This window comes from Marmota flaviventris, chromosome 3, assembly GCF_047511675.1.
Source record: "Marmota flaviventris isolate mMarFla1 chromosome 3, mMarFla1.hap1, whole genome shotgun sequence".
Taxonomy (NCBI): domain Eukaryota; kingdom Metazoa; phylum Chordata; class Mammalia; order Rodentia; family Sciuridae; genus Marmota; species Marmota flaviventris.
The window spans coordinates 124,106,684-124,118,710 of record NC_092500.1 but is presented as its reverse complement, the minus strand read 5'-3'; the positions used below and the strand labels follow the sequence as shown (position 1 = coordinate 124,118,710).

Genomic DNA, 12,027 nt, shown 5'->3' with positions numbered 1-12,027 from the left:
GGTAATTTGATGGATTCTATCCCAGCCCTGAAGTTCAATCTTGGGATTCAAGGTCAGTCTGTTCCTAAGTTTCTAAGAAGGAAAATAAGCACCTCATTCCTGGACAACAGAGACAGCCATGAATAAACTAGGCTGGATGAGCTCCCTTAGGAGGGTATATTCCTGGGTGCCTGGGCTCCTCTGGGGATTCGGAGTCTCTGAGATTCTAGAAAGCTTCCAGGGTCTCTCCCAGCCCTTGTTGGGGGTCTCTGGAGTTATATCAGAGTTCCTTCAAGCCAGGTAGTGCATCTTTTTTCATAGCTAAGATTTTCTTCCATATAACCTCTATGTTGCCCCTATGCTTTTTGACAAATTTCTACATATGCCCAGAATCAGAATGACATCAGGCTTGGCCTAAAGAAATCAAGTGTGCAGAAAGTACAGGAGCCAGTGCACCAAGCACTGTTGAGTGGTGTCAAGTGCTTAGGGCTCTGGATCCAGGTAGACAGCCCATGTTAGCTAGCTTTCCATCACTGTGATGAAACACCCGAGACAAAAAAAAAAAAAAAAAAAAAAGAGGAAAGATTTATTTTGGCTCATAGTTTTTGAAGTTTCATTCTATGGGTGGCTGGTTCTGTATCGTGGTGGAAGCACGTGGTGGAGGAAAGCTGTTCAGCTGGTGACACCCAGGAAGTGGGGAGGGGGGCAGGAACGAGATATAGTCCAGGGATGAGATATAGTCCTCAAGGGCATGCCCGCAGTGACCTGCTTCCTCCAGCTGGGTCTTACCTCCTTGAATTATAAACTCTTCAATGGGATAACCCATCCATGTGGTTAGCACCTTCATGATCCAACCACTTCCCAAAGCCTCACCTCTGAACTCCGCTGCGATGGGAACCAAGTCTTCAATATGTGAGCGTTTGGGGAATATTCCAGATACAAACTATTACACTGTCCATGTTCAAATCACTCTTTGACCACTTTGCAACCTTGGATTAATTTAACTTCTGTGTTCTTTAGTTTCCTTATTTGTGAACTGGAGGTAATAATGACCACTTCAAAGGAGCAACCAACAGATGGTTCCCACAGAGCACTTAGAGATGCATTTTCACATTTGGTGGAGATGTTATGGTGTTTTATGGGCAGGCTTCTGTGAACTCTGATATCTGGAGGAAGTCTGAGTTGCTTTGCTAAAGGCCTGTGGCTGACATTTCTGCAGGGAAGGCTGCAGGCAGGGAGCAAAAGCCACCCAAGCAGAGCAGCCTGTGCAGGGCTTGCTTGATGCAGACAAGAGGTTTGTCTGAAAGAGGTGATGTTCTTCCATCAGAAAAGAGGTTTCCTTCCCCCCCGCCCTTTTTTTTTTTTTTTTTTTTTTAAATGAGAGAGGACCTTTATTCAGGTGGGAATCAATCTGCATTAACTTCAGGATGCTCTACTTTTGTATGCTATTTTTAAATTTTATTTATTTATTTATTTTTATTTGTTCTAATTAGTTATACATGACAGTAGAGTGCACTTTGATTCATCATGCAAAGATGGGAGTATAATTTCTCATTCTTCTGGTTGTACATGATGTAGAATCCCACTGGTCATATAGTTATATATGTACCTAGGATAATAATGTCCAATTCATTCTACCATCCTTCCTATACCATACCCCCTCCCCACCCTTCACTCCCCTCTACCTAATCCAAAGTAACTATCTACTCCCATGCCCCCACTTATTGTGAATTAGCTCCACATATCAGAGAAAACATTTGGCTTTTGATTTTTTGTGATTGGCTTATTTCGCTTAGCACGCTATTCTCCAGCTCCATCCATTTACCAGCAAATGACATAATTTCATTCTTCCTTATGGCTGAGTAATACTCCACATTTTCTTTATCCATTCATCTGTTGAAGGGCACCTAGGTTGGTTCCATAGTTTAACTATTGTGAGTTGAGCTGCTATAAACATTGATGTGGCTACATCACTATAATACGCTGATTTTGAGTCCTTTGGGTACTTACTGAGGAGTGGGATAGCTGGGTCAAATGGTGATTCCATTCCAAGTTTTCTGATGAATCTTCATAACACGTTCCATAGTGGTTGCACCAATTTGTAGTCCCACCAGCAACATATGAGGGTACCTTCTTCCCCACATTCTCACTAACATTTATTGTTGCTTGTATTCTTGTAAATTGCCATGCTGACTAAGATGATATGAAATCTTAGAGTAGTTTTGATTTGTATTTCTCTAAAAATCTTGTGCCTTCATTCATTCACCAAACTTGTAGTGCCTACCTTTCTGTCTAATGATGGTCAGCTGAGTTCCAGGGCTGCTTTTTGCTGCCTGCTTGCTAATATCCTAGGTGTCCTCTTCCAGGTAGAAGACGGGTGGGCCTGGCCGTAAGGCCCATTGTTTGGGCAGATGTTCCAGCTCCTTGGCCAACTGCTACCCGGCAACTCACCCATCCGTTTCCCTGGGTTTCCTGTGTTTGCAGTCCTGTTCCTCAATTGTACCAAGGAGATAAGCTGAATATGATTTTTAGACTTCTCGAACAGAAACAAATCAGTGGGGTCAGATCAGGAAATCAGATGGAGGATTAGATTTTAGCCTTGAAAGTTTTGCTCTTGAATATTTGCACATTTTCTCACTGACCCTCTTTTCCTGGGCATTGTCAAAGATAATGGAAGTCCAATTTCTTACTCAGATAAGAGTGCTCTAGAGAAAACAGAGAAAGGCTGGGGAAAGAGTTCCCACCCATTTCATTGCAGCAGGGTCAAGACATTTGACATAAATGATTATGTGGCTCTGTTTGTCCAGCAATGGTGTTTTCTGAAAACCAGTCGTTTAAAAAGGTTTTCCTGTGACATTGCTGGATTTGAAATTCCAGGACATTTACAATGAGCTGGGGTGACCTCTGACCCTATCTTGTTGCCTGTTCTCTGATTTCCATGAACCTCTCATGCTTGCCCTTTTGGGAGGGCAATGAGTGGGGAGGTGATATTAGGTGAACGATCTGGGACCTCCTTATTTTCTTCTCCCATCATTTGGCCTGGTGTGCCCTCCTGTCCATGCCATCCTGGAAGGAGTCAGTGGCCCTGAGGACTAGGCCTAGGGATACTTATCAGTAACCTGGGGCTTCTCACCTGCCCTCTGCCTTCAATACATACTCAAGGCAGAACCACAATTGATCCAAAGCTGTGAAGTCTAGCCTGTCCCTTGACTGTGCCTATCAGTGAAAATATGGGCACATGGTAGCAGGCAGTGGGGTCCTCTGGTACTTGGCTTTATTTGTTTCTTTAAAAATGATTTTAGAATAAAAAATAGGAATTTTATGGAGTACTTTAAATTGTTACTCCATGCTTTTCTTCTTATTGGAAGTTTTTAATCAACCATTCATAATTTGACCAAAGAACGAGATATTTTGAAAATGTGTCACATTTTCAAGATGTGGAACACATGGAACAGAACCCTACTTTTTGTAGAGGACTTAAATCTGAATAATTATGAGTTTTTCAGTAAATCTCCGCATAGTTTTCTGGTAATTTTACAAAAATAAGCCCATCCCTTTCAGCTTAGCTATGATTTCACTTATCTTGTTGCCTGGAATGAGCATCATTGGTTCGGCACAACCATAGAAGACCCCCTGCCTCCCAGGCAAGTGTCGCTCTTCAAGTGTCACCCTCTTCTTGCACTGAGAAGCTGAACCTCAGGACTGCCTTCTCATAGAAAAATTCTTCCTCTGCATTCTGGTTGTTCCATCTCTGTTTTGGAATTGATTTTTTCCTGCTTCCACACATGTCTTGCTAGTCAGCAGGTAGAAGGGACACCTCCCACACGGCTGGTTAGTTTGCATGACTCTCCTCGTCTTTCTGAAGCGGCTGGTGTTTGGGAGGGCAGTCTGTGGAGAGAGGTGGATGAATCTTTCACTTAGTAGAAAGCCCAAAGGCTGGGTGGTGTCAGTTTTAAAAGCTTGTCCGGCTGTTTAACCATGATCTATTCACGGTTCTTCTCACAGAAGCTTAAAATCAACTCTTTAATTTGTTCAGCACACTGGACATCCTTTCTTCCAGTTAAATTTAAAAGGCTTATGAAACCAAAAAATCTCATCTTCATCCGCATCGTCATTTCTGTGTCTGAAACATTCTTAATCACATTCCCAATGCAGTTCTGGCCAATTAAGAGGTCTGTTAGTTCTGCAGTGTTCAGAGGAGGCTTTGGGTAAAGCCTTTGGAAAAGCTACAGTAATTTCTTCATTTCAACACAATCGTTATCTGAGATGGAACGAGCTTCAGGTTCAGTGTTTACTTCCTTGCCAGTGGTCTTGTCAGTTTCATTCTCTTCTTTGTCACTGTCCCCATCATCTTCATCCTCATCCTGGATTTCATCTTCCTCTCCTTGTGGTGCTGGAGGCTATGGGGCCCACTCCCCACTGCCCACCCTTTCTGGTACTCATCCTTGATAGGTGAGCAGCTGGAGTCTCCCTGTGCCCTTTGGGAACCTCCTGGCTGTGTGAGAGAGCCCCATGTCAGCCCTGAGAGATGGGACCATGTGGGGTGGGCTGTAGGTCCCTCTTAGGGGGAACTTCAGTGTTAGGCTTGGCAAAGGCAGTGGAGAACCCAGCACTGATCAGGAGTGGTGAGGTGGGAAGGAAGTCCTCCTTTATTTTCTGTAGAGTAGATGGCAAAGTTGAGGGAAGATGGAGAGATGCACAGAGCGAGGTTGGCAAGACATCCAGATGCCCGATTTAGCTTTGGTTTATCTGTTGTGGGTCCTGAAGATGGGGTTGCTCCAAGCCAGGGCAGAGACTTTGGCAGACATGCTTGAACATCCTCCAGGATGTGTGGGGCCTGAGCTGTGGCCCCCCAGGGAGTTGAAGAGGCAGTTGGTTGGGGGGGGGACATCGAGGGCCCTGAGTTCTCAGATGATGAAGGGGAGTCCTAGTCCCCCCCACTACAGATGTGTCAGCCTGGGCTTCGGAGCTGGCCTTGCAGAGGTCAGCCCTGACAGGGCAGTGGTGAGATCATGAGCAGATGGTCTTCTGCCCGCCTCCCTCCCCCATTGGCCCCAGTGGAAGTCACAGCATGGCCGTGCCTCTGAGGTGGCCTCAGAACCGCCCAGAGCTGCTCCTCTGCTGAGGCGCAGATAGAGACCAGGGCTGGCTACTGCTAAGCCCTGAGACAGCTCCACCTCCCTCCTCTCCCTGCCTCTGGCTGCCTACGCTGCCTCCTGGCCTTCAGGACTCTCCTGGGTGGGGCTGTGTCTCTGAGCCCCTCCACATGCCAGTGCACAGAGCAGTTGGACAGCCTCCTGTGGCCAGGCACTGCCTTCTGCAGTGCTGTGACACTGACCTGGGAGATGCTCTGAACCTGGGGCAGCATGCCCAGAAAGAAATAGAGGTGGCAAGAGCTGAGAGTCAGGAGCGCTGGCTTCTGGTCCTGGCTCGGCTGCTGACTGTGCACAGCTTTGTCATCTCCCTTAGTTTCTTCATCTGCAAAAGGAGAAATTGAACTGAATGACCCAGCTTTGACATCCTACCATTAGGGAGTGGGGACTGACTTAGAGCCTCTGCTAGAACCTGGTTTTAGACTGGCGTGGGGCAAGGACACCTCTGGAGTTCTGGGGAGCAGAGCACCCTGTTTGTATATGCGTGCCACCTTTGCCACCCTGGGGGCTTCCCTAACCCCTGCTTCTCCCTTCTTCTGTGTCCCTCCAGGGGAGTGTCTTGTCACAGGCCAATCTCACTTCAAGAGCTTCGACAACAGGTACTTCACCTTCAGTGGGATCTGCCAGTACCTGCTGGCCCAGGACTGCCAGGATCACTCCTTCTCTATTGTCATAGAGACTGTGCAGGTGAGTTTGGCTGTGCTGACCTGCCAGGAGGCAGTGAGGTGGCTGCAGAGCTACTGGGGTGAGGAGCAGCTGTTCCAGACTTCAGCTGGCTTCATTCACGGAAACCCAGCTATGCCTTGCTCTCTCGCTGTTGGGAGAAGGCACCTGCCCTGCCAGCACGTACTCAGGGCCAGCTCAGTCTATGCCCAGGAGAAGCATCCCCTTAGGTCTGCTCTGTGGCCCCCATGGCTGGATCTCTGCTGTCGGGTGCTGAGGACTGAGTGGGGCGGGGGCAAGGAGGGCCCATCACCTTTTCTGAGCTCCATGGTTTACATGCAGACTCTTTTGTAGGGAACAGAGCAGAGGGGAAGAGAGGTAGAGCTATCGAATTCCCCTGAGGACAGAGTCCCTGGTTTTCTTGTATTAATTGGCCCAGGGACAAGAAGATGAACCAGAGGTCTATGCTTCTTTGTATAAGACCAGGACAGGATATTAAGGGGTGTTTGTAGGGGGCTGGGGTTAGGGCCTTGTTGCATGCTTCTGGGGGCCTCATTCACATACAATATTTTGTGAAGATGGAGGTGCCCAGGCTCTCTGAAGTTGAGGTGTTTCTCTGGTTAAATTGGTCCTGGGCTGGGTGCTAGACTGGCAGGGGTTGCAGTGAGGTCACCCTGAATCCCCTCTCGACAGTGTGCTGATGACCCTGATGCTGTTTGCACCCGCTCAGCCACTGTGAGGCTGCCCACTCTGCACAATAGTCTCGTGAAGCTGAAGCATGGAGGAGGAGTCTCCATGAATGGCCAGGATGCCCAGGTCCCCCTCCTTCAAGGTGGGCTCACTCTTCTACCAAGCCCCAGGCTGGCACAGCTTCTCCCATAGCACCCCTGCTCCTCAACATTCCTTCCTTCCTGGTGAGGGTCCATCTGTCTCTTCTCTGGGAATGTGATGGGGAGTTATCTTTGGAGGACAGGGTGGATATTCTTGGCAGGCATCCTTGCAAGAAAGGAAGGCTTCCTGGAGGAGAGGGACTCAAAGAGAAAGCTGGCTGAACATCTGGTAAGGGAGGAGATGATCTAGGCCTGGGAGAGAGTACAGAGGGGTAAAGATGCCAAGAGGATTTTTGCCTTGACTTGAGCCAAAGGAACCGGTTGAGGCAGGGTGATTCTGGTTGTACTTTGGGGTGGGAAAGGAGTGGAAGCTGACCACACCCCAAGAGGTTGGGGATGGCTGCTGAAGGGGTCAGACCAAAGATGCCAGGTGGGGGCAAAGCCATGTGACCCTCTGCCCTGGGAAAAGCCTTGCTGGTCAGTGTCTCCACCTAGTTTGCACAGTGCCTGTCAAAGCAAAATTTCTTTCACACAGCCTAACACCCAAACTTCACCCGCAAAGCGGCTCTCAGACCCTTTGTCCTCCATGACTCCTGGCCACGCTGTTGCCCACAATCCTAGCATTGCACGCAGTGGATGAACTTGGGCTAGTGAGTACACTGATGTCCAGGTGTGTTCAGCTGTGTGTGTCTCTCCATGAGATGATATATGTTCCTCTGGGGCAAGGTATAAGCTCTTGACTTGTCTCTACCTTCTCCTAGCAGTGATCACTGCTGTGTTCAGCTTTGCACACAGCATCACTCAGCCAGAGGGACTGAGTAATCCAGTCTGGAAGCCATATGCACAGGCAGAGAGGCCCAGGCATGCCCAGCGTGGGAGTTCAGTGGCAGATCTCCACTGCAAAAGAACCGGCTTATAGTTAAGAATGCAGGAGCCTCTTCTGCCCTCTTGTGGCATTGAGGGAAATTACAGGGAATTGCAGGGTATACAGGAGGTCCTTGGGGATCTTTGGGGAATCCTAATTGCCTCTGTCTACCCTTCCTCTGAGACCCCCTTAAGCCTCATGGAATCCCATCTGCTTTAACTCCTCTCTGGTCATTGCTATGGTCTTTATGAGACATCCCATCTCTCCCAACTTGCCTGCCTGCCACCCCACCACACTGTCCCTCCCCACCTCAGCCTGAATACTGTCTTGCTGGGCTCCAGGTGACCTCCGCATCCAGCACACTGTGATGACCTCTGTGCGCCTCAGCTATGGGGAGGACCTGCAGGTGGAGTGGGATGGCCGTGGGAAGCTGCTGGTGAAGGTAGGTCCCCTCTGGAGCCATTGCCTCCCGGGAGCCTGATCCTAACAAAGTACCCCTTGTGCTCTGGGCAGAATGGCTTTGTGTGGTGGGAGAAGAATTCCTTTCTCCTCAGGCCCTACACCCCCAGAGTGAGGAACAGGCCTCTCTTGTCTATGAGAAGCTAGTGTTTGTTTTCTGGACGCCCCCTATTGGCCTGACAGGTTCTCTCTTCTGGGGATCAGATGTCCCTGTGCTGGGCCCTGGTGGGGCTGGTGAGGTGGTGGATTTGCTGACCAATCTCCTAGCTGCAATGAGGCCTGGGAGGAGGGGGTGTCTTCCTGGGTGCTCACTGTAGCAGCAAGGGAAGAGCTGGGTTGGAACACAGCCAGGACCCCATGTCCTGTACCCCTGGGGGGAGAAAGCTGCCCCCAACCCCATCTGTGCAAGGCTACATAGGGGTCTGCCAGATTCCTCACTGAGTCACTGGGCCTCTGAGTCTGCGGGCCACATCCTCTTATTCTTAGGGGTCCTGGAATCACCTGGACGGTTATCCAGACTTTATGGAGTTTGGGGATATGTTGTTTCTCTTGAAAAGCCCCTGGCAGGTGGGCAGCACTGGTATTACCACTGCTGTTTTATTAGGGGGACAAATGAGGTATAGGGAAATTAAGAGCCTACCCCCAGTCCACACCACTCCATGGCAGAGCAAGGGCTTGCTCTCTGCCCAGTGTCTTCCCATTAGACCACTAGTTCTTGCTTTATGGTCTCAGAATGTTATTTCACTCTTAAAAATTATTTAAGGACCCCAAGATCTTCAATGAGGGTTGTATCTATTGGTGAGATTAGAAATTAGAGGCATTTAGAACATGTATTTATTAACATGTTTAAAAATATAATACTGAAACTACTGCACATTAATATAAATACCCTTTTTTTTGCAGGGGGGAGATAACTGTTTCCCAATACAAAGCTAAGTAGTGAGAAGAATACCATTGCCATACATTTCTGTAAATCTCTTTAATGAATGGTTTAATAGAAGACAGCTGGATTCTCATATCTACTTCTGCAATCAATCTTTTGTGATAAAGTGTGTCATGTAGCCTTTGGAAAATTCCACTGTGCACTTAGAATGAAAAGGGAAAAGGTGATAATGATGTCATGTTTTCATGAAAGTAGTTTCAGGCTTGCAGATCCCTTGAAAGGGCCTCAGAGACCTGCCCCCCGTGGGTCCCAAGACCACCCCTTTGAGAACTGTCACACTAGGATTCTGGAGAGACTCCTCCTGTATCCTTGGATCCCTGCTCCCCAGGATCCTTGGTATAATTCTGTGATGGACGTTGGAGGTGGAATCCTGTTTTCTCCCTTTTCAGGTGATCAGTTCTTTCTCTTGTCCTAGATCCCTTGAGAGAGTTTCATACTTAACTCTTTTTTATTTCTTTTTGTTTATAAAAAGTAACCTTGCAACCACAGACCACAGATCAGGAAGGATGGCCGATCCTCTTGTCAGACACCCACTTTCCAACTGGAAATAAAGATTCATCATTTCCGGAGCCAGAGGAACTTGCCCCAGTCTCTAGGTCATTTGGTTACAGAGCTCAATTTCCTACAGAGCTTGGTCTCCGGGTCACTGTTGAGTCACTCCTCCTGCACCTGGGCTTCAAGGGGATGTTCCACATGAGCCGGTTCACTTTCCCAGCCCCCTCCCATGTGTCACAGTGGGTGCTCTTCACCCACGAAGTTTCTTCCCTCCATCAGCTGGTCCAGGACTTCTTGTCATGGGTGTCCACCCACTTCTCCTCAGCTTCCTCTGTTCTTTGTTTTTCCTCCGAGAGAGCTAGATTCCTTTCCACAGGAATGGGGTCTTTGGGGTGTTGTTTGAGCTTATAAGTTTAGCTTATAAGAAGAGGATTGGTGAAGGTTCAGGACAGGATCAGATGACCCCATGACCTGTGGACTGTCCTGTGGGTTTGGTATGATGCAGGAAAGGGGGCGTTTGTGAAGGGCAGGAGGTGGGAGCACAGGGCTAGCACCTGGGTTCAGGGACTGCTAGGTGGAGGAGATAGTTGGAGGCAGGCCTCCTGGGGAGAGGGGCCCTTGGATCCTCTGTTGAGACAGCAAGGCCCTGGCTACAGGGTCCAGTCCAGCTCCAGCAGAGTGCTGTGGAAAAGGTGTCTGACAGTCTTCACTACGTCAGAACTGCCACCAGCACAAGTCTGTTTCAAACAGCAAGTGTCTTCTCAGAAGTGTCCTAGCCTGGACACTGTAGGCCTCTTAGCCAGGTACGGCCTGCAGACCCTGGATGCATCCATGGTTCTAACTGTGGGCCATGCTGACCTCTGAGACAAGCCAAAGTCAGAATGGGGGGCAGAATATTTTCAAGAGTTGCGGGGCAATAGTGACAGTGGCCAGCAGAAGTGAACAAAGGGGATTTTGGGGAGCATGAGCTATATGTCTAAGAAGCAGGAGGAAAGATGCTGAGAAGAGGGGAAGGGGATTCCCGGTTCATCACCATTTTGCTGCTCAGTTCCCGCCAGCACTGACTGTTGGTATTGCCTTTCAGCAGGCGCTGGGAGAAGAACCCATCTGTGCACTGAGTTATTCATTAGTTCACCAATTCAATCATTTAACAAATATTCATTGAGCGTCCACCAGCACGTCTGCGCTGAATGTTTGTGTCCCCTACCAATTCATATGCTGAAATTCTAACACCCATGGCTGTGGGAGGGCTCTAAGTTGCCGAGCAGAGCTCTCATGAATGGAATTAATGCCTTGATAAAAGAGTCCCCAGAGACCAGCTTCTACCATGTGAGGCTGCAGTAGAGGCCATCTCTGAACCAGGAAGAGGGGCCCTGAGCAGACACCGAATCTGCTGGTGCCTTGATCTTGGACTTCCCAGGATCCAAACTATCAGAAATAAGTGTGTTGTTTTAAGCCACCTGGTTTACAATTTGGTTTCAGCAGACAGCATTCTGGATGCTGAGCATACGGTGGGGAAACGGAGCAGGCACAGACCCTGCCCTCTTTTAGTTCACATTCTCCTGGGGGAAGCAGACAATAAACAAAGCAAACAAGTAAATTAAATCATCTATTAGAATAAATCCTGGGGAGATAAATAAAGCAGAGGAGGGGGAGCAGGAAGTGCCAGGGTTGGAGGATTTAAATTTTAAGGGGAGAGGTCAGGAAAGGCCTTGGTGCCCTAATGTGACACTAGATATTTTTAAAGCAAACAAGGAGGGCATCCCTCTGTTTCCTTTCTTATTAAGGATATTTACTTGGGCATATTTTATAAGGGTGTATGATCTTTCACTGGATTGTTCATCTTGTACCTTGTCAAGTCAGGGCTAGCAGCCGGAAGGGCCTCCAAGAGATGACCACGGGGGGCCCAGGCCTAGCTCATGAGGCTTCAGAACACAGGGAGGTCACAGGCCTTGTTCGTTATGGGGAGAGCTGGAGTCAGGACTCTTGGGTCCAACCCCTGCTCTATCTTCACATCAGGGTCCAGGTGTCCCCACCTGTCCTGGGCAAAAGGCAGGTTCCATTTCCCTAATTGTCCCTTGATGTGCCCTTTGGGTTCAGAGCTTTGTTCAGCTCTAATTGGACAATGAGTGATGTGCCGATGGTTGGGTGTTTGAGTCCTGGTCCCCTCCTGGTCACCACACAGCACACTGCCCCAGTGTCCTTGCTGGACCTCACTATCCCCAATTGCCATCCTGACAGCCCCCTTTGGCAGGCGGGGGGGGGGCTCTTCTTTTTAGTGATGCTCAGTGATGCCACTGAGAAAGGTGTTGCTACTGGTCATACAGTGTCAGCTGCAGAGGACTTAGACCACACCTGACTCAGCCTGCTTTGCCCACGTGTGACCGATGAAAGCATTCAGTGGACAAATGTTGAGTTTGTACTTGATCTCAGGGGAGCTGGGGCCACTGGCCTAGGCCATCTGGCAGGTGTGGACACAAAACACCTGGGGCTGGGCTCAACCTACTGACTCATCCCAGCTCTGCCACTATTCCTGTCACCCTGGGCAAGTCCCTTTCCCTCCCTGGGCCTCATTTTCTCCATTTTTAAGTGACTAGATAATCTTTAGAATCCCTTTTGGCTTGGTCCTTCTCTGACTAA

The 12,027-nt window shown here is 48.8% G+C and overlaps 1 protein-coding gene and 1 pseudogene across 1 annotated transcript in view; one reads left to right on the top strand and one right to left on the bottom strand.

Annotated features, from left to right (window-relative positions):
• Vwf (von Willebrand factor) overlaps positions 1–12,027 on the top strand; it is a 162,995-nt gene that overhangs the window by 39,845 nt on the left and 111,123 nt on the right. The window contains exons 11-13 of the mRNA XM_027951103.3: positions 5,683–5,819; positions 6,489–6,627; positions 7,832–7,932. Coding sequence (XP_027806904.2) covers positions 5,683–5,819; positions 6,489–6,627; positions 7,832–7,932 — 377 coding nt within the window. The remainder of the gene's footprint in view (positions 1–5,682; positions 5,820–6,488; positions 6,628–7,831; positions 7,933–12,027) is intronic.
• LOC139704994 (BRCA2 and CDKN1A-interacting protein pseudogene) lies at positions 3,638–5,347 on the bottom strand (annotated as a pseudogene).